Source organism: Tubulanus polymorphus, chromosome 11, assembly GCF_964204645.1.
Source record: "Tubulanus polymorphus chromosome 11, tnTubPoly1.2, whole genome shotgun sequence".
NCBI lineage: Eukaryota > Metazoa > Nemertea > Palaeonemertea > Tubulaniformes > Tubulanidae > Tubulanus > Tubulanus polymorphus.
The window spans coordinates 2,337,549-2,363,194 of record NC_134035.1 but is presented as its reverse complement, the minus strand read 5'-3'; the positions used below and the strand labels follow the sequence as shown (position 1 = coordinate 2,363,194).

The window sequence follows — 25,646 nt, the reverse complement described above, 5'->3', positions numbered from 1 at the left end:
ACCGTTGGTGATGAACTGGATCTGCATTGTAATTTTGAAATAGATCAAATTTGGCACCGGGAATGAGGAGGTTTGAATCCTTGCATCGAAGATATGGCACTCTTTATTGCTTTGTACTACTGAGGATGTGGTGAGTCAGTACAATAAAAGTACACTTCAACTATGAGTCATTTCTAATTTACCCGGATGGCGGCGCCACCGGACGGTGTAAGCCGGTCTCCGGTGTTAAGAGGCGAGAATCAGTCGGTACACTGTGTGTTTACGCTCGGCGCCGTTTTACAGCAAACAAACGCGTCTTATCGCGTTATAACGGCTCGGAAAACGAAACATCTCTATTCGGATCGGTACAGCTTCATTTACTGGATACCACGAGTGCGTTAACGGTAAAATTCGCATCAGGATTTACGTCGAATCGGCTCCGGAACGAGTGATCTCCGTGCACTCTCTCAGCCCTACCCCGCCGGGTGCAAGCAATGAGCTGTGGATTTATTGGGTTGAGTGCAAAATTCTTCATCTCTTATAAACTACTATTTAACAATTCGTCATTGGACGTCCCGAGCTGGAGCACGACTACGAGTTAGAGGAGAATTTAAATTCGGCTCATGAAGGAATAAACGGGTCGGATTGCTTTGTGTATAGTAAAGAAGAGAAAATAACTGCTGGTGAGTATTTTGGAGGTTTGTGGTTGACAGTGGTTCGGTTCGGGTGGGCCTATGACATCAGATGTTCCGTCGAGTTTTCAAATTGTTCCAAATGTTATCTTTTTGATAATTGTTCTCGGTATGACTATGATTTGAGAGAGGGAGAGAGAACAACAAGGACCTCAACTACGACATAGGCTCCTTGAGAATCAGAATAGTCTAGTTCATTTTCAATTTATTCAAACTACTGTTTTTAATGTCACATTACTCTCAATTCTGCTGGTGCAAACTACTACAATTAAAGATATCACAATGTCTGGTCTACTACATTGTGCTAAAGTCTATTTTCTCATTGTAGGCCTAATAACCATTCTCTTAAGGTCTAATTCCGAGATGATCTGATTAAACCGATTCATAGAATTGGCCACGTCTCGCTTTCTGTCAATAATGCTTAAAAAAGTGTAGATTTATATAAGGGGGGTTTGAAAATGGGTTGAATTTCGCGTCAGGCCCCTTCACATTTTATATCGCACATTGTATTTCCGCGATTTGCGATACTATCGTCGTCAGTTTTGGACTTGGTATTCTGTTCCGGTGGTACGTGAACGAGATAAGAGTCGTCCTCGTGCTTGTCACAGTTGTGCAGCTGTCGCGAAGATAAGTTTTTGTGACATCTTTGTGGTGAGAGAAAGACGACACTTTCATGTAAAAAAGAAATATTTTTCCGTAGGTTTAGACATCGCCTGGCACGAAGCTTTCAGTTTTTAAACAGGGCTTAGTTTCTTGTTTGACATAGGCCTATTTGACTTCACGAATGCTCTTCCGAGGATAGGAGCAGATAAGGGTAAGGGTCAGGGTAAGGTCTGTCAGATATGGTAAGAAGGGGTCTTACCCTATCCCCTATCAAAACGGACTTGTCTAAAATTGGAACTGGTTTATATTTCCCTGATTGGGACATTATTCTGTCTCTATGAAATGAATAGGCCCTATGAGCTTTCAGGAGATTGACATTGTTCGGCATTGTGGGGCCAGTGAATATGATCCCTAATGACGGCGCTGTAGGTTAAGAACATTCTCTTGGAATGTTCGATCCTATAAGGATTGTAGTTGGTTAAATCAGGTCAGTGTTAGCCTATCCATTCGGCCTATAGTCCTACCTTATCGGGCTATTTCAATTACCCTCTATGAATCTAATCAGTGTTTGCGTGGATATTTTCTAAATGATATTAGTTTATAGTCGAAACGTTGATTCGAAATACACTTTCAATCGAGAACTTTGGTCGAATTATTTTGGGTTTTATTTTGGGTTTTCCTTCATGTTCATCTTACACAAATATCACGTTTGATCTGGACTTATTTTTTAGTTATTGACGGTATCAGCGATTTTTAGCGATTTGAACCTTTTGTCATAGTTTTAGTTCCTGGACTGTAGTTATACATTAACTCGGTGTGTGTTACCCCATTAGTCGTTATTTAGAGTACTATGTCGAAACGAGCATTCATTCCCTGTAGAATTAGCTTCCAGGTATTCGGCTACGCGGGAATCATAGCGAGAATCCGAAGCGCTTAGAAGTGAAATAATTGCCGTAAGAAGTGCTTACTTTTCACCGAATGAAAAAAAAAACTTCATAAAGTGATGACAAAAATCCCACTAGATACAGAATTAAGAAGTTTAAAGATCAAGATTTGTCAGGTACCAGTGTCTTGGGCTTCTGTGGATTAGGACGAGGGCTGTGGTCTTGGATAATAAAGAAAAGTGTCACTTTTTCCTTGCAAAAATGCTTTTAAAAAAAAGCTTCTACAATCAGAAATGTGCTTGCCTCATTTTTACTGAACCTGTTATTGAAGTCCACTGTTTTTAGCCTGTATATTATTGACTCTGAGCTAGTAGTAATCAATAGACCTGTGAATGAATTGTACATTTAAGGGTGTATGTGGCATCTGTTTATTTTCCTAAGTACGTGTCATAAGCAATGATGATATCATATTTTCATGTTGTCGTACTAGTCAGTTCAGAATTTAAACGCAGATTTCATCCCAAAAGTCTGCGACAAAATCTCGTCCAAAAATATCGAAGTTCTTCGGATGAAAGTTACTAAATTTGAAAGGAAATCTGAAGTAGGCCTACCTGGGCCCATCGGTGATGTCATTCAAATACTGGTCTTACCTGTTGAATGATAAGAGTATTGTTCGGTTAGCACTGAAATGGGCTTAGTATTGATGGTAAAACTTGACTGCTCAACGGGCCGGTGAATGACTTAAACTCGGAACACCCTGGACAAAAATTGAAAGATTTGATACTCGGACTCTGAGTGATTTCTGACAATGTAACAGTCGTAACAGGCCTAAAGGGACAAGTATAACTTTTTATTAATTTCTCAATTGAAAATGAGTGGATTTAAATTTTTTCGAGGTTGGTTCATTCCATGAGGCTAGAGAAATGTATTTGAATTCGGCGATAGATTGAGAGATGATGAGTATAATATGTTTGATTTCGGTAATTGAGAGATGAGTGAGACGGCCGACCGACCGACGTCGCCAGATTGGTGAGGGGTGTATCGATACACTAGAACTAGTGAGTGAGTGTGTGCAACTCGTGGTCTTCGTGCATCAGTGGCAGCGAGTGACTCGACTGGGTGCAAATACACAGCAACAACCTGTTCAACAGTGAACGCTGTACGCTGCTGCTGTCTACAACGCACTCTCCTCTCTTCTCTCCTCTTTTCTCTCTCTCTCGGTCCGAATAGACTTTTAATACCAATTAATCTGTTTCGAGCGTAATAACATAAAGAGAGACCGCGTGCAAACAAGTCTAACATCTAACAAAGCCCTTTATCATCCGCCAGCTTTTGGTCGGTGGTGGCCGGCATTCAGGAGTAGTAATCATCCACAAAATAGTTAGTAATTTATTCAGACGTGTGATTAATTCTTACACCGAATGCTCATGTAAGTATATTAATTTGTGATACTGACTGTAATTTGTGGTTTGTATGCGATGTCGATGTGCCTATACTCTACCTATTGTTAATCATTACGAAATATATATATATATCAATGGTTATGGCGGGGAAAATCCAGGAAAATTAAAATCCTGATAGGATGAATATTCATCGATTTGAATGCTTCGCGAAGAAATTGTTCGAAGCCTCGAGTCATGAGACATGAAACCTAATTCCATGAAATCGTCGTATCTACTAAATACAGTGTCGAGCTAGGGGTGTATTTAGTCGAAAATAAAGTGTTTATACTAATTTTGGCGTACAACGTAAACTTTGAATACCGCTCGCTCGCTAGAGGTCTAATGATTTATATTGTCTGCTCGATACGTACAGACATAGAAAATATTTGCTCGCGATTTTTCAATTTCGACGACGTTTCGTTTTTGTATATACACGCGAATTACGAAGTACAATTGTCGCGAATGTCTTCATTCGATATCTCTCAATACAATGTAGTACAACGCGAGACGCATAGAACAAACCTGCGAACCGGACATAATTTGTACGAATGAACAGAATGGTGTGCTGCTGGTTTTCTTTTTTCAGCCGGTGAAAAAATGGAAAATCTATAATCGGCGTGTATGTCAGACATGTGGGCACACTTCATGTTCATATTATACACATACATATATATACTAACAATATGATTGTAGGAATATTTGAGGATGGAATTTTTTAGGGACCTCAAAATATGAGGGGGTCCCGGACCCCCATGGATGCCCCCTGGATCCGGCACCAGTTACCAAACTTTGAATCGGCGAAATACTGTTCGTGCCAGATCTTGTGTATGTAACATTTTGGTTGAATTTAGGCCTTGGTGGATTTTCAGAGATCAAGGTCTATCTAGATCTAACTACTAGGTGTATGTCAGACATGTGGGCACACTTCATGTTCATATTATACTCATACATATATATATACTAACAATATGGATGTAGGAATATTTGTGGATGGAATTTTTTCAGGGGCCTCAAAATATTAGGGGTCCAGACCCCTACGCACACCCCCTGGATTCACCACTCATTACCAAACTTTGAATCAGCGCCGTTAATGCCGGATTTCGTTGATGTAGCATTGGTTGAGTTAAGGCCTTGGTGGATTTTCAGAGATCGAGGTCTATCTAGACTAAACCACTAGGTCTAATAAGGCCCAATGAAAAAGACGAAGTGCATTCTAATGAATGTTGAAATGTATGTTGTTTGTATAATTCATTGCCCCAAACAAAACCTTTGTATGAATTAAGTCTAAAATTGTATGTCTGTAAATTTGAAAGGCGTATTAGTACATATGTAGACAGCTTTATTATAGTTTAGTCTCAGTTCCAGTTTGATTATTGCACTCGCTCCACTATGTTTTTCATTGCTATTGTTCATTCTAAGCCTGGCGCTAGTAGCTCGGTGCTAGTAGCTCGGCGCTAGTAGCTAGGCGCTAGTAGCTCAGTGCCGCCGTCTCATTTTCAGCGAGGTAGGGGGCGGCTCGTTATACACAGCCTCGCCGATGATTAGATAGTAATATTGTTTAGGCCCGGTAAGACGTATATCAGGCCAGTTTCGATGCTGAAAACTCGGAACCAGTTTGGTTCGTATATCGGCTCGTAATTAATTATTCAGCTCAGGAAATGCGTACGACCGGTTTCCAACTCACAGCCAGTATATAATGTATTTATGCTCCTTGTCTATGAGAAAGTAAATTAGTTCTATATTTGTGACATCGGTTAACTGAACTCGTTAGGACGCAGTACATCCTTTCGGCTAGTTTGACCTGGGCCAAATTGTTTGCGTGTGTGATCGCTTGGCTCAGGTTAGCCCGTATGTCGATCATGTTCTGATTTTATCGAGGCCTTTGGACATCGACCTTTTATCTGAATTTGTAGCCTATTAACATAGTATGGACACAAATTATGATGATTGAGTAATCAGGCTCACAGATTCCCCAACCATCACGACTTGTTAAGTATTTCATTTTTGTCCTATTAGGATAATAATAATGATAATCGTAATAATGCGATTTATGTAGTGCTAAATACAACCAGGTTGCTCAGAGCGCTTTACGTGTTGTCAAATGCCTCCTTAAAAATCCAGCATTCTTCAGGATTCATTCTAATAATGACATGTTGGCATTGATTGAATTGTTTTGCACGGCCCTAAAAACTATTACGCATAACTTACTTAATAACTAATTATACGACCATTCAGTTGAATCGACCTTCATTCATTCATTCATTGTAAATAATCTGTTTGAGAACCTTGATGATTAGAAAGTGAGTATTAGGCCTTAAGCTGTACTAGTAGTTGAAAGTATAACGCAAAGCATAGCTTTTGGTAGATTTTGTTAAGAACTTCTCAGACTCGAGAGGTTTAGCGGATTAATTTTCAGCCATTAGCCGTGTCAACCCAGGGTTCACAAGGCAGACCTGACTATGACTACTATTTGAGAGAGGTTTCTATTAACTCCTTAGAATATCAAAATACTCTCATCAAAATCAGAATAATTTCGAGTTCAATCAATATCATACTATTTATGATCGTAAATTTTTGGTGAAAACCAAATTGGCCTATGTATTAAAATGGCAGGTTCGTCTCGGACCTCTTTGCTGAAATCAAGAAACGGTGTTTTTCGAACCGGCCAGTATCGCCCCGTTCCCTCACCAGAGGAATGGAAAGAAACTAATCTCGATCTTCATTAATAGATAATTAAATGGTTACGTGCGTGTGTCGCGTCCGATAGTGAACATCTGTCTGATGTTGAAGGACGTGCAGGTGTCGCAGCAGCGATGATTACTAGTATAAATCATTAGGGATTATTGATTTTAGTGAATTAGGAGTGTTAACTGTGAACAGCTGTGTGATCGTGTCGTCGACCTCGACCGATGACACGGCAAAAATTCTTTATTTCATCATTTTCGACGTAATTTTTATCGGTTCTGAATGTTTTTGAAGCGATAAGTTGCAAGTTGCGTAGAAGGCCTATCGTTGGTTTGATCATCGCGCGTGCTAGATTACCCATCATCACAGCGATGATAACTCCCCGAATCTATCCTGAGCGAGGCAGGGAATTTGCAAATTGTACTTTACAATGGCCCTTGTAATTCAAAAATAGTGACGCATTACGCGATGATGTTTTACACTTAGTAAATTGCATTAGAAATACAAATTTAGACTTCAGGAAAATGAACACGATTTCAGTAACGACTTATCAAATGACTTACTCTTCAATTAAATTGAATTAGAAAACAAATTTAGACTCATAAATATTGATGACTCAATCTGTTTAATTGTATTTAACTTTGACTCGTTTCAGATACTCCATATTTCCATATTTTGATCGTCGGTTCATCGCAGCGCCGCCTGGTGGTCACATAATGGGTCGTTATACGGGTAAAACGTGTCGTCTGCTGACGATGCTCGGCTTGACGGCGTCGTTCTTCGTCGTCGAGATCACCGTCGGTTACATCGCCAACTCGATCGCGCTCGTTGCCGATTCGTTTCACATGCTGTCCGATGTGGTGGCGCTAGTCGTCGGATTCGCGTCGGTTCGGGTAAGTATTCGGACTCAGTTCAACGGTCTCGAGTCAACTGTATTAGTTAACTGTATTCAGTTCTTCTGTTATGAGTTAGAGTTAACTTTGAGATATAATTAGTTAACTTTGAGATATAATTAGTTAACTTTGAGATATAATTAGTTCATTTTTAATGAGTCAAAGCTACTGGATCCAGTTCCACTGTTTTGAGTGAGAGTTTGACTGAGAAGTGTCACTTTGCCTTATGAAAGTGCTTACTTATGCCCCAGTCTTACTATGTTATGAATCCTGTGTCATTTGTTTGTATCGGGGGAGTATCCCATGATAGTCACGTTACCAAATTGTTTTAAGAATGTACAAGAAACTCCAAATCTATCAATCTATAAAAAATAATGCGATGACTGAGGCCTAGTGGGTTGACGGATCTTAAAAATTCGATTCTTGGAATTGGAAATTATGTGGATGGCCGGAAAACCACAATAGTGTCTATCTATAAGAAAGCGTGGGTTTATGTATGTATATACGTATGACATTGTATGAAAGAGACATTCGTGCGTGCTTACATATGAACAGTGGCCAGTGTATGAACTTAATAACAGATATCACAGTCTGATAGTCTGAGCCTGGGGGAGGAATTTTTGCGGAGTGACTTAACCCTTTCAATGCTGACTAATTCTCGCCCTAAAGTGTTCGAAACAATTTGAAAACATTAAAAAAATTCTACCCCAGTGTAGTCGTATAACAGGCATACAGCTATAATGCGTCTACACTACAGCACAGTGTATCGTCGGTTACTAATATTTCACTATGTTTCACGGTTGCTGCCATGTTTTAGTAGAGATGCTATGTACTAGACGCACTGAAAGGGTTTTAAACATACGAGTTTATGCAAAATTGCGTTGACATATTGTAAATTTCGACCATTCGATAGAAAATAGGTCCCTGGTTTGCGCGATTAGATATCTCTAGGTTCATTGGTGAAAATATTCATTGGTAAAACCTTTCTGTTGTCATTACGTAATTGATATATTAGTTTATCGCGATTGATTGAGTTAGAGCAATTCTTTGACCTGGAACGCTTCGAAACAATGTAATCGAACCTGAATACGCCAATTGATATATTTGTTTTTCGACTGATAAGATTTCAATTATTTAGAGTGTCACTCGGTCCTTACAAAAACTAGCGTCAAAAAGGCCCCTTCGTGTATAGTGTGATTCCAGTCCAGACCAACTCGACGCAGACTGTTTGACGTGGGTTTAAGCATGAACTCTATCTAAAATGATCTAAAGTCCTTGGTTTGAACGTGTATGAAATTTCGAAACCGCTAAAGCAAGGTTCTAGGTTCTAGGTCCCCTAGAACTCTCTACTGCTGAACAGAAAATGCTTTAAAGGGGCTTTAATTTGAGCAAAAAATGCCTGAAACTCCTTTAATTTTGAGAAATAGGCAATTAGAAATGTTTGTCTAGTTTAAAGTTGTACAGTAAACTACGCCTAAATCGGTACAGTTGGGATCTGGATTCGTTTTTACCCAATTGGGTGGTTATCAAATTCAAAACTGAGTTCAGGTAGTGTATAGGATGAAAAAGTTTCTTATGAGACCATAAAATTACCGGTTTAACGAGATAGATAAACAGCACTCATTTAGGATGAGTCTACTGTAATTGGGATAAAATAGTGATGCAGATGCTTCCTCCAAATAAAAACTCCCTTATATCCAGGAATGGCTGATCTGTAGGGATCCTGTATGAATTGATCAAATTTCTGATAACAATTTCACTTCTTGTCTTCTTTTTATACAGATATCGAAATGGCATACGCAAAAGAACACGTTCGGCTGGCAACGCGCCGAAGTATTAGGTGCTTTAGTGAACACGGTTTTTCTCATCGCGTTGTGCTTCACGATCATCGTCGAATCTCTGCAGCGGTTCATCGAAATGGAACCGGTCCGCGAACCGAAACTGCTTCTCATCGTCGGCGCCGTCGGACTCTTAGTCAATCTGATCGGTTTGGCGCTGTTTCATCGGCACGGTAAGATCGCTAGCTTAAAAAGTGCTTACTTTTTAACTCGGGGTGTCACTGATTATTTTTATGGACAAATAGGGGAATATTATTGCCGGTATTAAACATATTGGCTTTGATGATGATTTATGTTGAGTCGCCGATTAGGATACAATAGAAGAGTCTCTCTTTTGCCTTTATAAAGTACCTGCTTTTATGCAAAAAGCTCTTACAAAGTGTTCACTTAAGCCCAAGCATTGATGCTATGAACCCCGTGAGAGGGAAACGTTTTCAGATATTCATTAAAGTATGGAGGCAAACTCGGTAGATGAAGTGTAAGGGGGCATGCCTTTTTCCTTCCAAAATTCTTTCTCCCTCTCATTTCATCAGAATCGTGATTCTGATTACACAATGTATATCTATAAGGTTTATGCTAGGTATTCATAGCAGTGATGAGTATGACGTGTATTTATATTTATATAAGATAAGAGTTAGTAATGCACACACTCTCTCTCTCTATCTATCTCTCTATCTCCAACACGTGACTTCATCTCGTGACTTCATCTCGTGTATCTGTGACACATACACTTTTCAATAAGTAAATTGACTTATTTCCGGCCACTCTTAATAAACAATATCCTAACTAACAACAGTTAATCTTAACACCTTCGCTGTGATACATTTATTAAGATTCCAATTTTGAAATAAATTTGAATTCAAATATTTTGCATATAGCCGGACTTTTACGATATATTTTTACAATTCATATGTATATCTGTTTCCATTTCGCAGGTCATTCTCACGGCGGGGGTGGCGGACACGGCCATTCTCATGGCGGGGGTGGTGGCGGCGGCGGCGGAGGGCACGGCCATTCGCACGGAGGACACAAGGATAAATTATTACCGAAAGTAGATTCTCCCGATTCGGTGAAATCACCGCCACAACTATGCAACGGAGAAACCGGCAGTATTGTTATACAGGTAATTTGAATTTCAACCGAAAATCAGAACCCGGTTCCACCATTCGGAGTAGAGACTTGACTCAAGAGTTTACTCATTGAAAATTAATGAATTTTATGACTCTAACTCTGACTCGTATCTGTCAAACTGGATCTCGCATTTCGCGAATAGATAATGATAATATACTAGATAATTTTCACTCTATTTCAATTACCAAATGTGCCGCGCTTAAAGCTCAGATAATAGCGTAGACCCTACCACCTGCTACTGGGTTTTAGTCGGCAAATTCAGAAGGGTTTGAAAAGCTTAGTCCTCTTGAACGTGACTGCAAGATAATCATCATATATAGACCTTTACATTACCTTGAAAAGAAACTTCAACATAGGTTTTTAGTTAACTTATTAAGTTAAATTATTATTATTATTATTATTATTACTATTATTATTATTTTCACCGGCAGGTACCAGACAACACGGCGACTTCGAAGCCCGGCAGTCCCGACGACGAACTGCCCGACGTAGAAACGCGCGGCAAACCTTTCGGATTTTTGAAGAAATTCTCGAAAAGTAAAAAGGAAGAACCGAAACACGAAGAAGGTGAGTTCGCCGCGTAACGTACGATCGAGGAATCCACGCCTGATCCTTCCTCTTCCTCACATACCAGAGCTGCTTTCTGTACTCGCCGTATAACGCTTCACCTAATCACTGAATCACCTCGTACTGTAAAACTTTCCTATTCTGAACCGATCAAAACTCTATTAAATCAATTACATATCTTCAATTTGGCCCCTGTTTTCTGAAGCAATTTTCTACCTTTGTTTCTACGACCTTCGGCTATGATTCCTTCTACCCTCTAATCCGCTGTCTGAAACCTTTTCTTTGTCCGATCCTTTTCGATTCTGACGCTCTTTCCCGGTCGACTGCTCATTACCTCCCTGGACCAACTGTACTGCAGTTCGCTATATCAATTCAGCTCCATATACAGCAGTGTTAAGGGAGCGTTTGTTGTAGATGCCGATTTAAGCGTTTTGTATGACCCAATGAATCTACTATACTACCAGATGGATGCATGCATATTTGATGAATAGTGCCCCCCTCCCAAACGGCCCTAGTACTGTAAAGGTTAACTTACCTCGAGGGATGCATGCATATTCGATGATAAGTGGCCCCCCCCCCCCAAACGGCCCCAGTACTGTTAAGGTTGATTTCAAAACGCTGATTCAATGACAATTTTTCTCTGGCCGTAAACTCTTCTCTTCATTTCTTTATCTGACGATGAAACTCAGCGCATGTTCGCATGCTTCACGGTGTTTCGAATGTATAAATAACGTAGCTTAGTCGAGTTGATAGCGGGTGACCACAAATCTACGCACGCTATAGATTTACCGAACTGTACTTTCATCGTCGTGAGATTCGTGGTCGCTCTTCTACTATCGGTCGTGTACTTCGATATTTATCAAAATTTTGATAGACAGAATTAACGGTCGGAATTAGTCGCCGGTCGATTTAACGAACATCTCTGACTCGATCGGCAAATTATTTCCGACGGTGTCCTTAGTTTTATTGTGTATATTCAGACCTGACTACGGCTACTATTTGAGAGTTGGGTCTCCTCTTTTTGACACGTTCACTGTCGACTAAAAGTATAACTCGTCGTGGCAATCTGGGGGCGGCACCAGAGAACGGTCGCAGAGAACGTGTTAAGAGCTCAACTACCATAAAATATCACAATACTCCTGAAGTCAGAATAATTTCTAGTCCAATTTCAATAAATTTTGAAGTCAAATTACTCTCATTTTGGTAAAAACTTCTAGAATTAGAGATATATCAATCTAGTGTGGTCAGATATCAGGTAGTCTCGGGCCGGTTGTTCAAAAGTTGGTTAAAGATGATAACCGGCGGATAAATACCATAGCAACAATGAACTTTTAATTGTCACCATGTCAACTATCCACTGGTTAACTTTGACAAATCTTTGAGCAACCGGCCCCGGGTCTGCTGCTGTATTGCATTACATTGTCTTATTATCGTCTGCCGTTTTTCTTGATTTATCGTTATTACGTGTTGTCTTACATTTTGCATTTTCTCGATGATTTTTTCAGTGAAGTTTTTAGAGAAAGGTAACGTTCGTTTAAAACCCTTCATTACCCGCGATTCTTTCCGCGTGTTTTTCTCCATACGTTCTCCCATTTTTTTCTTCATCCCTTATTTCTCCACTTTCATTTCGTCACGTCCTATTTTCACAATAACGTTTTTCAGTTCATTTTTTTCTCTTCTTTGTTTTTTCTCAATTTATCTCCTTTCACTTTAACGTGTGTGTAGCAATGACATTTGTCAAAAATTGGTCCGATTCGGGTTATTTTTCATATTCTTTTTTTTCTTATTTAAAAAAAAATCTTATTTCTATCGAACAATTTAAAAGATTATGAAGTTATTTATAGTCAAATGCCTGTTTGAAACTGTTGTTGCTATATAATATTTTCTTGCTTTGTCTTACTATTTTTTCTTTTTGTTTTGGTTTGAAAAAAACCACTTCATGTACGTAGTAGCCGAGATATGTACATAGTCATTAGATGCCATTGCTTTGGACCCGGCTCCAGATTAGTCTATATTTTGCCTTCGTAGTCAAAGTTTCTTCAACCCGTAACTATATGGAGCTAGGTCCTCGGTTAAAATCTAAAAACATGACATTCGCGTTCCGAAAACTGATTTCGATTTCGTCATATTTTAAGCACTTATTAATACTCAAGTACATTCAGGTTTTATCGGTTCAAGTTCGCACTTATTTTCCAAAAAAATCAATTTTTAGAATTCTAATGGATCTTAACGACGTAAATGTCATGTTACTCGTCACGTAATTTGCATGTATTTTAACAAACGTAAAAGCACTAGGCGTTAACTCGAGAAATTAACAATTATACGTGAAATGTCTTTCGTCTTTCCGTGCGCGCCGATCAATGTGCAGAGTGAAAAACAAGCTCAGGATTTCGATATCTTTAAGAATATATAGAATGTTGTTTAAAAGTTCATCGAGCGATTATGTAATTGTATGTGTATCCCGTAGGCCCTGAACAACCCAGTTCATTGGAAGCTCGTTTCGAAGGTTGGTACCGACTCCAGACGATGATATATCCATCGTTATCGAGATACGCTTGCTCAAATGGTTTTCCCTGCATAGTTATTTTCACCGGAAATTTCCGCGCTCATTTGAATTCAAAAATCTTACGTAACTGTTGGTCGAACTCACTTAAGCCGTTTCTCTATGTTTTTAGTCCCAATTTGTAGCCTACCAAGTGTAAGGCACCGTTTGGATAAGTCGACGATATAAGCTGCGATCACGCAAGCGTTTTTGCATATGAATGCTAAATTGTTGTGGAAGTGACTCACTTCACTTGCAAACGACATCATTTTAACGGCGTTTTACCAACGAGGGAGTGATTTACGTTTGATTTACGCGCTCTCCAATTAAACGCGGGCGAAATTTGACTCCGGTCTGATCCGGGCCAACTTCGCCTGTGCCAAAACATCCCAGTTCTCGTAGTCTTATAGATAAACAATCTTACGAACTGTGATTTAAGTAAGTTCGACCGACACAGCCACGAGGAGCAAGCGTTCTTCGATATCGTTTGTGGAACTTTCCAAATTTGTTCGCATTTCCAATTATTCGATTCCATGAATTGCGCAATAAACCTCGCCGACTTCTGCCGAATTAGGATGGCTTCGCTTCGCGTAGTTAAATACCCCGCAAGTGCGGTGTTAGCAGTGCTCATGCTCGGTGATAGGTGTCGCTATCCTACGCACTATCTCTACCCTATTCACTCGCTGCAATGTGTACACGGTCACTTCAACGAATGAAATTTTCTAAAAATTAAGACAAAACTAAAAAAAACTAAATGATTTGAACTTGTCGTTAGTTTTGGTGGTAGCTTTACAATTTGTCGCAGTTGTCTCTCGAGTGGGGAATGCCTTCTTTTTCAAAATTATTGTTATGCTGCAAGAAATTCTTATTCGCACATGTTTTTTAGTTTGTCTTGTCTGTATTTGTTGATTTGTTTGTTTGTCCAATAGTTTTCTGGCAATTTATGAGTTGGCATGTATTATAGATCAAGTGTTCTTGGCATCGTACATGTATAGCTATGTGCATGTAACATGTACAGATACGTATGTACATCTAGCATGTTTATTGACATGTATATAATGTGCATGAAGCATGTTCATGTACATGTATATACATGTCCAGACACATGCATGTAAATGTCTAGACATGTACAAGTAGTATGTTAAGACTTGGAGTAATTCATCTGATTACTCCATGATATGTCCATGTAGCGTGTCCATTCACGTAACATGTAAATGTATATACATGTATATGCAATTAGTACAGCTATTTACATGTTAAGATATGTGCATGTAGCATGTACAGATATGTGCATACATATGTATAGACATGCTTCTGTGTTGACATTCTTGTTCTTACAATACTGTATTTTATCTTCTGCTAGAGAAGTTCAATGCCTCCATTAAGCATGTATCAATCTGTAGCTTCAACCCTTCAGACATTCAATTTCAATTCTAATCATTCAGACTCTGTTCGTTTTGTTCACCCGCCTGGGACATTTTTATTTTCCTAATTAACCACAAATCCCGGGAGGTATATAGACGTAGTAATTTTATTGGCCACTGTTCTGAAGAGACACGGTCCATACTAAAATGTTGAATGAATATCTGAAGCAGGTGGTTATGCCAGGTTACAGATCGATGCTCGTATAAATTATCCTAAAGCACTTGTTCACTTGGTCTCTTTATTTTCGGGCGAAAGCCTATTTACTTAATTACAAATCTAACAAATTTTGAAACTGGAATATCCAAAAAAATGATAACAGTTTAGAGCATTCTCTTGTTTATTCACTATTTGAACGTGTCATGAATTCTTATAAAATGACGCAATAAGGTCAAAAAGATGTTTACCTTGTTTCTGCTAATTGGCCAGGTCACTTATGTAACCTGCAATGAAATTTGTGATCGGTATATTTCTATAGCTGCCAGTTGTGTTATAGTTAACTTGATCATGATTTTAAAAAAAAGAAGTTATGTACAGGGTAGATAGGCGACTGGCCGGGTTAACTTTAAAGCTCGGCAGAAATGAGACAGAAACAAGGTATCAATCTTTTTTAGCCTAATAATTCGTTACGATAGCATCAAACTTCTTCAGTCAGGATATGTACATTTTGAACGACGCATTGCATTTTTGATTTGTCACAAGTATGAATAATATATATTTCGTGTTTTATCGCGTATTTGCAGAAGAAAGCGCCAGTTCTCAGTTGAACATGCGAGGGGTATTCCTGCACGTACTCGGCGACGCTCTCGGCTCCGTGATCGTGATCATATCGGCGTTGGTGATCTGGCTCGTCGACGGCGACTGGAAGTACTACATCGATCCGGGACTCAGTATGGTGATGGTGTTCATCATGCTCGCGTCTGCCATACCTCTACGTAAGTCACATGTGTTCGTCCGTCTTTGCAGTTTTCACCGAATGGTGAATATGCTAATCCGAAAATCCGGACGATATTTGCAGCATATTTGTTCATTAGTATACAAGAAAATGACTTTAAAGAGAATCGGACAATAATAACGAAAAAACAGAATCATTATTCCTGAAGATGACTAATAGGATATAGTGGAAACTACTAGCTTCAGTTACATTTTCGGACTGTTTTTTCCGTTATTATTGTCGGATTCTCTCTACATCGCTTCAACACGGATATAGTGTTTTAGCAATCGTGACTTTGATCTGGATTTCCCGTAAACCGAATCAAGCAAACGACACAAGCAAATGTTCAGAAACATGGTTCTGTGTCTTCTGTATTGCCTTTGATCATGTATGTTGGGCTTGAGTTCAACGAAAAGGAACTTCTCTAGGGCTGATCTAGAGGGCTCTCTTAGGGCATTTGGACAGCCCGTCTTATATTTCAAAGGGCTGTAAATATCAGCCTAAAAGCTTCTGAGTCAAATAGCCTAAATGATTTGACCGCAAATGCATTCCCCAAATCTTGGTATATGTCTCTGCTTATGCCTTATTTGGGCCTTTGTCTTCATCTTTTCCTAGTTCAACCTTTGTATCATGATTGTGTTATCTGTGAGTGTTGTGCACATTGCTAAAGACCAAAGTATTAATTAAGAGTTTATATGGACTCGTGGTTCTTAGCCATATCTGATAAAGTTTTGTAAATATCGTACATAGTTTTGATAATAGTCAACAGGTACTCGTACTATGAATGTACCCCATAGACTGCTGTTAATGAGATAAAAAAATGTGAAATTACCGAGATAAAAGTTGTACGAATTTTCAGATATATTTCGGCTTGATTTCAAAGAATATCCATTTTTCCAGCAGCTTCAGTCCATGAAAATAAGATCAAAGACACCTTTCTATGAAATGACATGCAGTTCTTACGCGCGTCTGTCTGACTCGAAGCCTCGTCTCCATTGATTTTTCGATTTCGCTACAGCTTTGTTTTTATATTTCAGTAAAAGAGACAAGTTTAATTCTACTACAAACCGTACCTACTCATATACAAGTGAAAGAAATCCAGGATAGACTCGTACAGAATGTAAGTTACGATCGACTGAAGGAAATTCGGGCAGTAGACGGGATAAAGAACAGGGCTAGTTCTCTGGTGGGCCAATGATTTCACCAAGAACCTTAGGGCTAGTACTCAGGGTGGCCAATGACTTCACCAAGAACCGTAGGGCTAGTACTCAGGGTGGCCAATGTATTCACCAAGAACCTTAGGGCTAGTACTCAGGGTGGCAAATGTATTCACCAAGAACCTTAGGGCTAGTACTCAGGGTGGCAAATGACTTCACCAAGAACCTTAGGGCTAGTACTCAGGGTGGCCAATGTATTCACCAAGAACCTTAGGGCTAGTACTCAGAGTGGGCAATGACTTCACCAAGAAACTTAGTGTACTGATGTTGGTTACACTAGGATCGTAGATCGACGGAGATCTCTGTGGAGACAACCACTGGACTGGGTGATCCTGGAAAACCAGGGATTTGAGAAATTTTTACAAGAAAACTCAGGAAATTTTGATAATGTTATAGATATGACCAGGTGTTTCATTTCACTGTGTGATTCAATGAAAACTGAAGGATATGTAACATTTTGGATCTAGAAATTTCTCTGATTCACTTGGGGAATAATGTATAATCACATGGTAAACTCAGGGAATTTGTAAACGCTGGTACTGTCATGTGTTGTTATTTTGTATATTTACAGGTAGATGGCGTGTTGGCTGTACACGAGTTCCACGTGTGGCGTCTGGCCGGTGATCGGATTATCGCGTCTGCCCACATTCGATGTCGCAATCTCGGCGAATACATGCGCATCGCCGAACAGGTGAAAGAGTTCTTTCACGACGAAGGCATCCATTCCACGACTATACAACCAGAGTTTGAAGACGTGAGTACAGAGTTAGTTGTCTTAATCGAGTCATTGCAAACATGAGTACATGATGTGAAAACGAATATAGGCCAGTTACCCTTTCACGGCTTAGTTCGTCTTATAGCCAATCTCACAACCTAAGACCAGTTCAACTTCATTTTGGTTTTTAACAACTTAAGACCAGTCTGAAGTCATTTTAGTTCTATATCCATTCTAACGACTAAAGACCATTACAAACTCATTGTGGTTCTATAGTAGCTAATCTAACAACTTAAGACCTGCCAAAGCTCATTTTAGTTCCATAACAAATCTTACTGGCATCTTAAGACCTGTCTAAGCTCATTTTGGTTCTATAGCCAATCTAACAATTTAAGACCAGTGTTATGATTTAAGAATAAATCACTGTTGGGCAACTGGGTCATGTGTATGGTTCAAGGTGTGTTAGCATAGTCTCCACTTTTGAATAGTTCTAGCGGATAGAAATCATGCATGAACACAATTCTCAGCACAGACACCTCACTGTCTGTCCATCACCTCCACACTCCATCAGAATTAGATGTGAACTTGTTCTTTCAGTTTCGATGAATTTACTAATCGTTTATTTCAGTTGACCGAGCCGAAGGAAGGTCGTCACTGCGCCCTCGAGTGCGGACCCGACAAGAATTGTTATCCAAACACGTGTTGCGCTTCGAATAAGAAAAAGGTCGACGACGGCAACAGCAGCAACAAAGAAGGTACATCGTCGTCTCCATCGCACGTTTATACGAACCGTTTCAGCACGCTGTCCGACCCGGAGGAACACGCCGGTCAACAGCGCGCAGACGCCGACGGTAAAACGTCGTCGCATCGTAACAGCGCTCCCGAATTAGAACCTCACGGACCGCCCGGTTACACGGAATCACCGGCGGCGGCTCCGCGACCGAGAACCGAACTCGTATACCAGGCGACGCCGAAATTAACGGCGCCTCCACTAGCGACCGTGAAGTCGATTGCGCACGCGCCCGAGAATCGCGCGCACATGTCGCCCGGCGTGACGATGCGCGCGCCGACGCCGTCTCGCACATCGGCGGCGGCGAGCAGACGGACCAAATCCTCGTCGTCGACGGCGGCTGACGACGAAACGAACCCGGAGAAGGTTCTGTTATCGACGCCGAGCGTAGAAACGTCGATTTGATATTAGGTGGCGTTCATAGTTAAACACATGCGTGTGTGAGTGAGTGAGGCGCGAGTGATCGAGAATGAGTGTTCTACAACTTTAAAACATGTCTTATTTCATTTTATACTATAAACAGTATCTAGCTGGACGCAACACATTTATTTCTTATATATATACGAATGAATGATTCGTAATACACGGAATAGGGCGAAGAGGTTCAGTTGCAATTTTATATCGATCATCGACGTTAATCAAACAGAACCTATTCGCGATGGAAGTCGACCGCATTCGATTGTTAGAAATATTCAAAATGGCGGTTACTCTATTGCTGTACGCTATAACTGCGTGGTGTACGCCACTCTTAACGGGCGCTGCGTGCGGCAGGTTTCCATTGGTTTCCGGAATTTTCTGTCGCGTTCGTTTCGACCAGAAGCTAAGCTCTACATATTCCGCGAAAGCGTAAAATCTGTAAACTGGATAGAAGCGGCCGGCGGAGCGTTTTCAATCGGGAATCGCTGCTGCGGGGTTTCGTCGGAAACCCGTTTCGTCGCGCAGATTGCATCGCGTAATCAGATCTCTCGACAATCACCGCACATCATCATCGTCATCATCGTCGTCGTTATCATCAACGGGTCGCGTCGTTCGGGATATTCAATGATGTCCTCGTGTTCACACATTCTGTTACTATTGATATTATTATTTGTACGCGCCCGCGCGTCGTCGTCGTTGAAGTTTTGTTAAGAGAATGAACGGCACTTTTGAATTTTTGTCATCATTATCTGCAGGTGCATCTCTCGTGCGTCTGTGTGCGTGGTGTAAATAGTATATATATATAATATATATATAAATATGACTGATTATTCGATCGCGAGAGGACATCATTAGGACATATGGAAAACGTTGTAGAAACGTCAATACGCGTAGATATTGACTGTTTGTATGTTTAGAAAATGGTTCCTTTTCCACTTGATCGTCTTATACCCGGATTTTACTCCGGGCTAACCCATGGGAAAGATTTTCAGTTCGTTTTGAAAAAATTTTGCCCAATTTCGACCGTCACCACCTGACTACCGCTAGTCCAGAGCTGCCAACTATTCCTGATTTTCAGTATTTGTTACTTTCTGCAATGAGAAATACTGATATGATTCGTTTGATGCATACAGAAATATGAAAGATGTTACTGAGGGTCTTACCGTTGATTACTGATTAATTTGAACAGAAATATGAAAGATGTTACTGAGGGTCTTACTGTTGATTACTGATTAATTTGAACGGAAATATGAAAGATGTTACTGAGAGTCTTACTGTTGATTACTGAAGAGAACACTAATTGTTACTGATATCACTTTTCAGTTGGCAGCCCTGCTGAATTACTCCTAAAAATGTAAAGAAAATGCTCAAATGCTAAAGGGTTTCTGATTCATTTTCAATTGAATTACTATTTTTGAGATGAGAAATTGTAGTTGAAATATGCCAAAGGTTGATGATACCAACGCAGTCAGATGTTGACGGTCGAACGCAGCGAATCAAATCGACTCTAACTCGATATCACGATTTGACAATCGTATTCGCTGTCCATGAATTTACTGTAGTAACTGTTATTTCTAAGAAACGGTTCCCCGAATGACTTGTACTTCCTCGCGCGTGGATAGATTCGTGCAAATGAATGAACGAATGAATGATTGAAAAGGCGCAACTTTTCGAACGAACGAAACAACTTTACGAATTGCCTGAAATTTCAGGGAATCTCTTGCGAAGAACTATTACGATATTTGTGGTGCTAAATGTAACATGTATTCTCTCTCTCTTTCGTAGCTAAGCGCGAACGTTCTTGTCTATGGTGGGCATAAAGCGCTGGTTGCATCGTTCGTGCATAGATGGCGCTACAGGTCGGTATTGCCCGTCGACCCGGTGGCCATTTTGTTTTCCAAGCGAAATCGATAGAATAGTAGAATTTATCAATTGGGGTCTCTCTGCATGAGTACGGATTCATAGTTTGATTGATACAAGCCGCGTTCATGCAATGTTTATAGAACGTTCTGAATTTAGTGTGTTCCAATTTTGAATCGACCAATTTAGAACAGACTTCTTTTTGCTAGTGTAAATACTTGGTCCATTCTGAAATTTAGAATGGACTATTTCTTCGTGTGTGAATTGTAGAAACTCAATTTTCCGCCAATCGCAGAGTTGTATCTCGCTGGACCAATGTAAATATCTTGATTTTAAAATTGATTTGGTCCGTTCTAAATTGGTCCGTTATGGCTATGGGCCAAATAGGAACTGACTGACCGGCATTGGTGTGAACGCGGCTTTAATTCGGGTACAAGTTCCGCGGTTACGGGTTCGATTAAGTTTGCGTTGCAAGATAATGCGCAACCGTGGAACTAACTCGTCCATCCCTCCTTACCTATCACGGTTATAAACAAGATCGAATTTATGTATGTTCGTGTATAAAATTGTAAATGAAAATGTTTCTCTACATTTGAATGAATGATATATAAGTTCGTATTGAACGAAGCCCGACGCGCGACGTTATCCGAAATATAAATACGATTAAAACTGAGTAAGCAACGTTTCGCCTTTCAACGAAATGTACCTCACTTGCACTCAATCGACGAGTTATGAATGCTGCTTTTCGAGTTTTAGAAGAAAAAAAAAAAACGATTCGACATGTGATTTTTATATTCTCAGGGTTTACTTGGTATTTCATTTGTTTCTTCATTCGTTCTTTTCTCTTTTCGTTTCTTAGAGTTAGAGTTTTATTGTTTTATTCGGTGTTCTCATTTAGACCTATTTTTCTGAATAGAGGTCGTGCGTATTTCCGCGCTGTGGCCGTCGCGCTGGACGGTTTGGGTGTGTGTACATTTCTGATTTGTTTTTCGTTATCCTGATTCGAATTCAATCCATTAACGGATTGAAAGAGTCTGAGCTTGGACGAGATGCAGCTTTCAAATGTTCTTTTGAAAAATTGGCTTCAAATGTATGATTTCCGAAAATGTGGCTAGGTACGAGCACTGCACAGTACACCAGAAACTCTATTGCGAGAGAGAAAGGATGGTATTATTGCAGGCCCACGCTCATTTTCACCCAAATTTTTCTTTGTTTATTAACAAAATTCATCATTAATGATTTATTCTCAGTTAATAAATTATGCTATGATTTCCAGGGTTTCATTTGCGATTTATAGGCACGAAATTTCGTGTATACTTTTTGTACGCCCATTGAACGTATTCAATTCAAAACGTTTGAAAGGAAATTTCGTATTAATTTTTTTTGTTTTTTTCGATATCAATTTTTGATCAGGTATAAAATTTCAAGGTACAAATGAAGATGATTCAGGGAATGATGATATATAGCCGTAACATTTTTATAGGTAGTAAAATTTGGGACCGAATTCATGTAGTATGATAATAAATATTATTTGTATGATAATCATCTCCTGTAAAAAAAAAGGTTCATTTCTAATCGATGTATCGTACGCAAGTTCACACTTTCCGAGAAAATTGTTCGCTTCATCGTAAACTATAGGCACATTGATGAAATCAACTTAAGCTGAAATGACTATGATCTTCGGGATAAAGCAGCTCGAATGGTATTTCTCTGAAGTTTGTTATTCATCGAGTAAGTCTGAGAATAGCCGCAATCGCATGTTTAGCCCATGCCAACTTAGGCTTGGAACAGATTTTCACACATATTCTAAAAGGGGCATTGCCTGTTTGGCCCGACCAATTTTTTTTTGGGCCAGGACATTCTAGCGTGCTATGCTTAGTATCGTATAAGTGGTTTACGTGTGAACGCGTTCTCTTAGAAGGCACGAGCTGAGTCTGATTTTAGCCCGAGTCATCTGCGCTTGATCTAGACACTCTGGTCTGTTGAATATAGAAAATCTATAATTCTTTAGCCATTCGTTGATTGAAGTAATGCGTATTCGAGCTGCGTTCCGGCGAGATTTTAGAGCTGTAACAATCAGTCAGTTGTCGAGTTCGATATTCTATATTGTGATTGTATGATAAGATATACTATTATTATTATTATCTGTGATGGTCGTGTTTGTTGTGTAAATTACGTAAATTAAGTTTTTTGTTGTCTCATGGTCGCGAGATGAGAGAACTGACAGTCTATAGATACCCTCCCCTTACTGTAGTTTCAGTTTCATTATACGTCCCCGCTAGAACGGTTTTACAAATCTCCTCGACATTACTCAGAGTTATAACGAAAAAGGACTCGGTTCTGCAGTTCTGGGTTCAATCAGACTTTACGGCCTGGTTCCACAGTTGTCAGTTAGAATTAACTCTGAGTTGAAATCAGTCCATTATCAATGGTTCAACTCACAACTGTGGAACTGTAGGATCCAGTTAAGATTTGACTCAAGAGTGAACTCCATGAAATTGAACTGACTTCAACTCGGAGTTAACTCTAACTCACAACTCTAGAATGCGACCCAGGAATTTGAAAATGTTGAAAATGAACTAAGTAACCTTAACCGTGTCTCGAGCGTTACAGTTGGTTTTTGCGTTATCGCCATCTCATGTTTCTAAGTTGTAGCCTAAACCAGTTATTCGGAAGTTGTTCGGGATCAGTTTATTATACTCGACTTGTTTCTCCGATTATTTTGTTGCCGTGACACTTAACTATATGTTTGAGACTTGAGAAATTGTTGCCGCGTCTGCCTACTACCGCGTGATTAAATCGGTACGCGAAGTAGAAGTTGATTTTCAAGTGGAAAGTTTTTGCTGATAGATTTCAGATTTTATGTGTGGTTTTCGCATCATCGGGCATTGACTTGGAATTTTAATTGTACATTTTCCATCCATTATTTTATTGAGCTGATTGACGTTACATGTGTTTACCAAACAATATCTGTCGAAATGCGATACACTATATGTATATGTATATATTAGTAAAATGCTTATTGTTTGAGTTTTTCGAGTAAGAAAAGCAAAAATGCAATGGTCGTTGCATAAAACTGGATTTCGCGTTTTTTCCATTCCCCCAGAAATATGCGACGATAGTTGTTCATTCCATTCATTGAACATCTTGTTAATATACTGTTTATTCTGTATACGTGAAACCTAGGGAATGTGCGTAACGTATGCGCGCGAAAATTTTGCCGAATTTCAACCTATCATTTACATAAAGTTATCTAAGGACAAGCAATGGCAATTTTTTGATGGCATTGTTCATACTTTTCTGTATATGTGAAACCTAGGGGGATATTCATAACGTATGCGCGCGAAAATTTTACCAAATTTCAACCTATCATTTACATAAAGTTATCTAAGGACAAGCAATCGGAATTTTTTTGATGGCATCGTTCATACTTTTGACAATCCTCTAAAGTCTATCCTTTTTAATGCCGCTGTTACTTGACGCCAACATTATTCAGTGAACAAATCTGCCCAATCTCACTCAAATTCATTAAAATACAATTCTTCGTAACGCCAAATTTGACATGTTTTTCATTGGTTCCAAAGTGGCATTAAAAGGATTTTTACTGTACTCGCAATTGGCACATTTATCATGGCAATATAAGATAGGATGTATGGTAGACTCCTTACCCAAACAAATTGGGACCAGCAGTTTTTGTTTCGAGTTCAACCATGAAAATTAATCAATATTCTATAGCAATGGTTCTTAGATTTGTGTTCGAGTTTGATCGGTGATTCTTATCTTTGATTTCGAAGCGTTTAGATATCAAAATCATCTTAATTGATCCGTAATGGTCAATGAAAAGATAATGGTATAATAGGAAGGAGTTTACTGCTGTGTTAATATCGTGTAAAAACAGTTGAGAATCTCTGTAAAAAAAGTACCAGCTAGTAGTATGATGTGAAAGAGCAACATAATTCTTGTTGTCTCATGAAAAATAAATGAGTTATGCCGAGTTTCATGTGCAATATGTATTTAAACTCTGGTTAAAACTCTTTCCGGGTTTTAAATACTCTCTAGGACGAATCAGGCGGTCGAAATTTATCGCTCAGAATTTGGTTCAAAGTAAAGCAAGGTTTACTGTTCAACGCGTTCATTCGTGCTGTTTTTAGGGGCGGATCAAGAGGTGCAAATCTATCAAATTTTTTGAGTGACAAATTTTGTCGACAAAGATATAAATTGGTGCATTTTAGTGCAGGAGTACGATTGATACTGCCTTTTTGGACGTCGAAGTGCCCTTTAAGGAACCGATAAGTCCCTAAATCCGCCCCTGATTTCACGGTGCGTCTGCTGGGTTTTTCCCTCGTCGGATGAATGCGGCTTTCGAGCGATTCATCCGGATTACGAGCGAAGATTATTTTCAAGATCGCGTACGAAACGTGTTGTATTCAATCTATTTATATAATTATATTATATTATAAATAAACAAAAGAAGAATCTACTGTGTATAATATTGTATGTCTGTATGTATGTATGTACCGGTATGTGAGTGTGTGAACGTACCGGTACGTGTGCGAGAACGTTCAAGTGATGATGATGATGAATAACTTGTTGATTTGTATGCGTATGTTTTTATGGATGACTTAAAAAAACAAACAAGATGTATATTAAAAGTAGATTTCATGATAATTATTTCTTGACTTCAATATTTTGCGCTTAAAATCGTTTTGGTCTTTTATCTAGCTGCTGTTTCCAGAGGATCAATACTATAGTGAGCTATAGCAATCCAGGGGGGTCAGGTCCATAGACAGGGCGCAAAGACTTAAGATGAAGACCAGTTCCAATAACTCGAGATTTGCGACATGAGACCACTTTTGGACTAAAACCTGTGAATGAGAATTCTTCGGTGAATGCACGAGCACTAATGAGGACAGTGACCCAATAGTAGGATAACATGGTTGTAGAGTTGTTTGTAAAAAGTTGTGAGTGACCAGTCCAGTAGATGCCAGGATTTTTGCATGTTTCTTAGTAATTAAGGCTTCAATTTGGAATTCTC

At 39.4% G+C, this 25,646-nt stretch overlaps 1 protein-coding gene across 3 annotated transcripts; it reads left to right on the top strand.

Moving 5' to 3' along the window:
* The first annotated feature begins 242 nt into the window (after positions 1–242).
* On the top strand, positions 243–25,268 carry LOC141913186 (uncharacterized). 3 transcript variants are annotated; one of them, XM_074804656.1, is made up of 11 exons: positions 243–662; positions 6,941–7,178; positions 8,961–9,189; positions 9,952–10,139; positions 10,579–10,714; positions 12,220–12,237; positions 13,182–13,220; positions 15,422–15,613; positions 16,650–16,732; positions 17,401–17,583; positions 18,173–25,268. In XM_074804656.1, the coding sequence occupies exons 2-11, from the start codon at positions 7,002–7,004 to the stop codon at positions 18,737–18,739; spliced, it is 1,812 nt and encodes a 603-aa protein (XP_074660757.1). In that variant the 5' UTR covers positions 243–662; positions 6,941–7,001; the 3' UTR covers positions 18,740–25,268. The 3 variants fall into 3 exon arrangements, with proteins under 3 accessions (XP_074660757.1, XP_074660758.1, XP_074660759.1); XM_074804657.1 differs by lacking the exon at positions 13,182–13,220; XM_074804658.1 differs by lacking the exons at positions 12,220–12,237; positions 13,182–13,220.
* Positions 25,269–25,646: the final 378 nt, after the last annotated feature.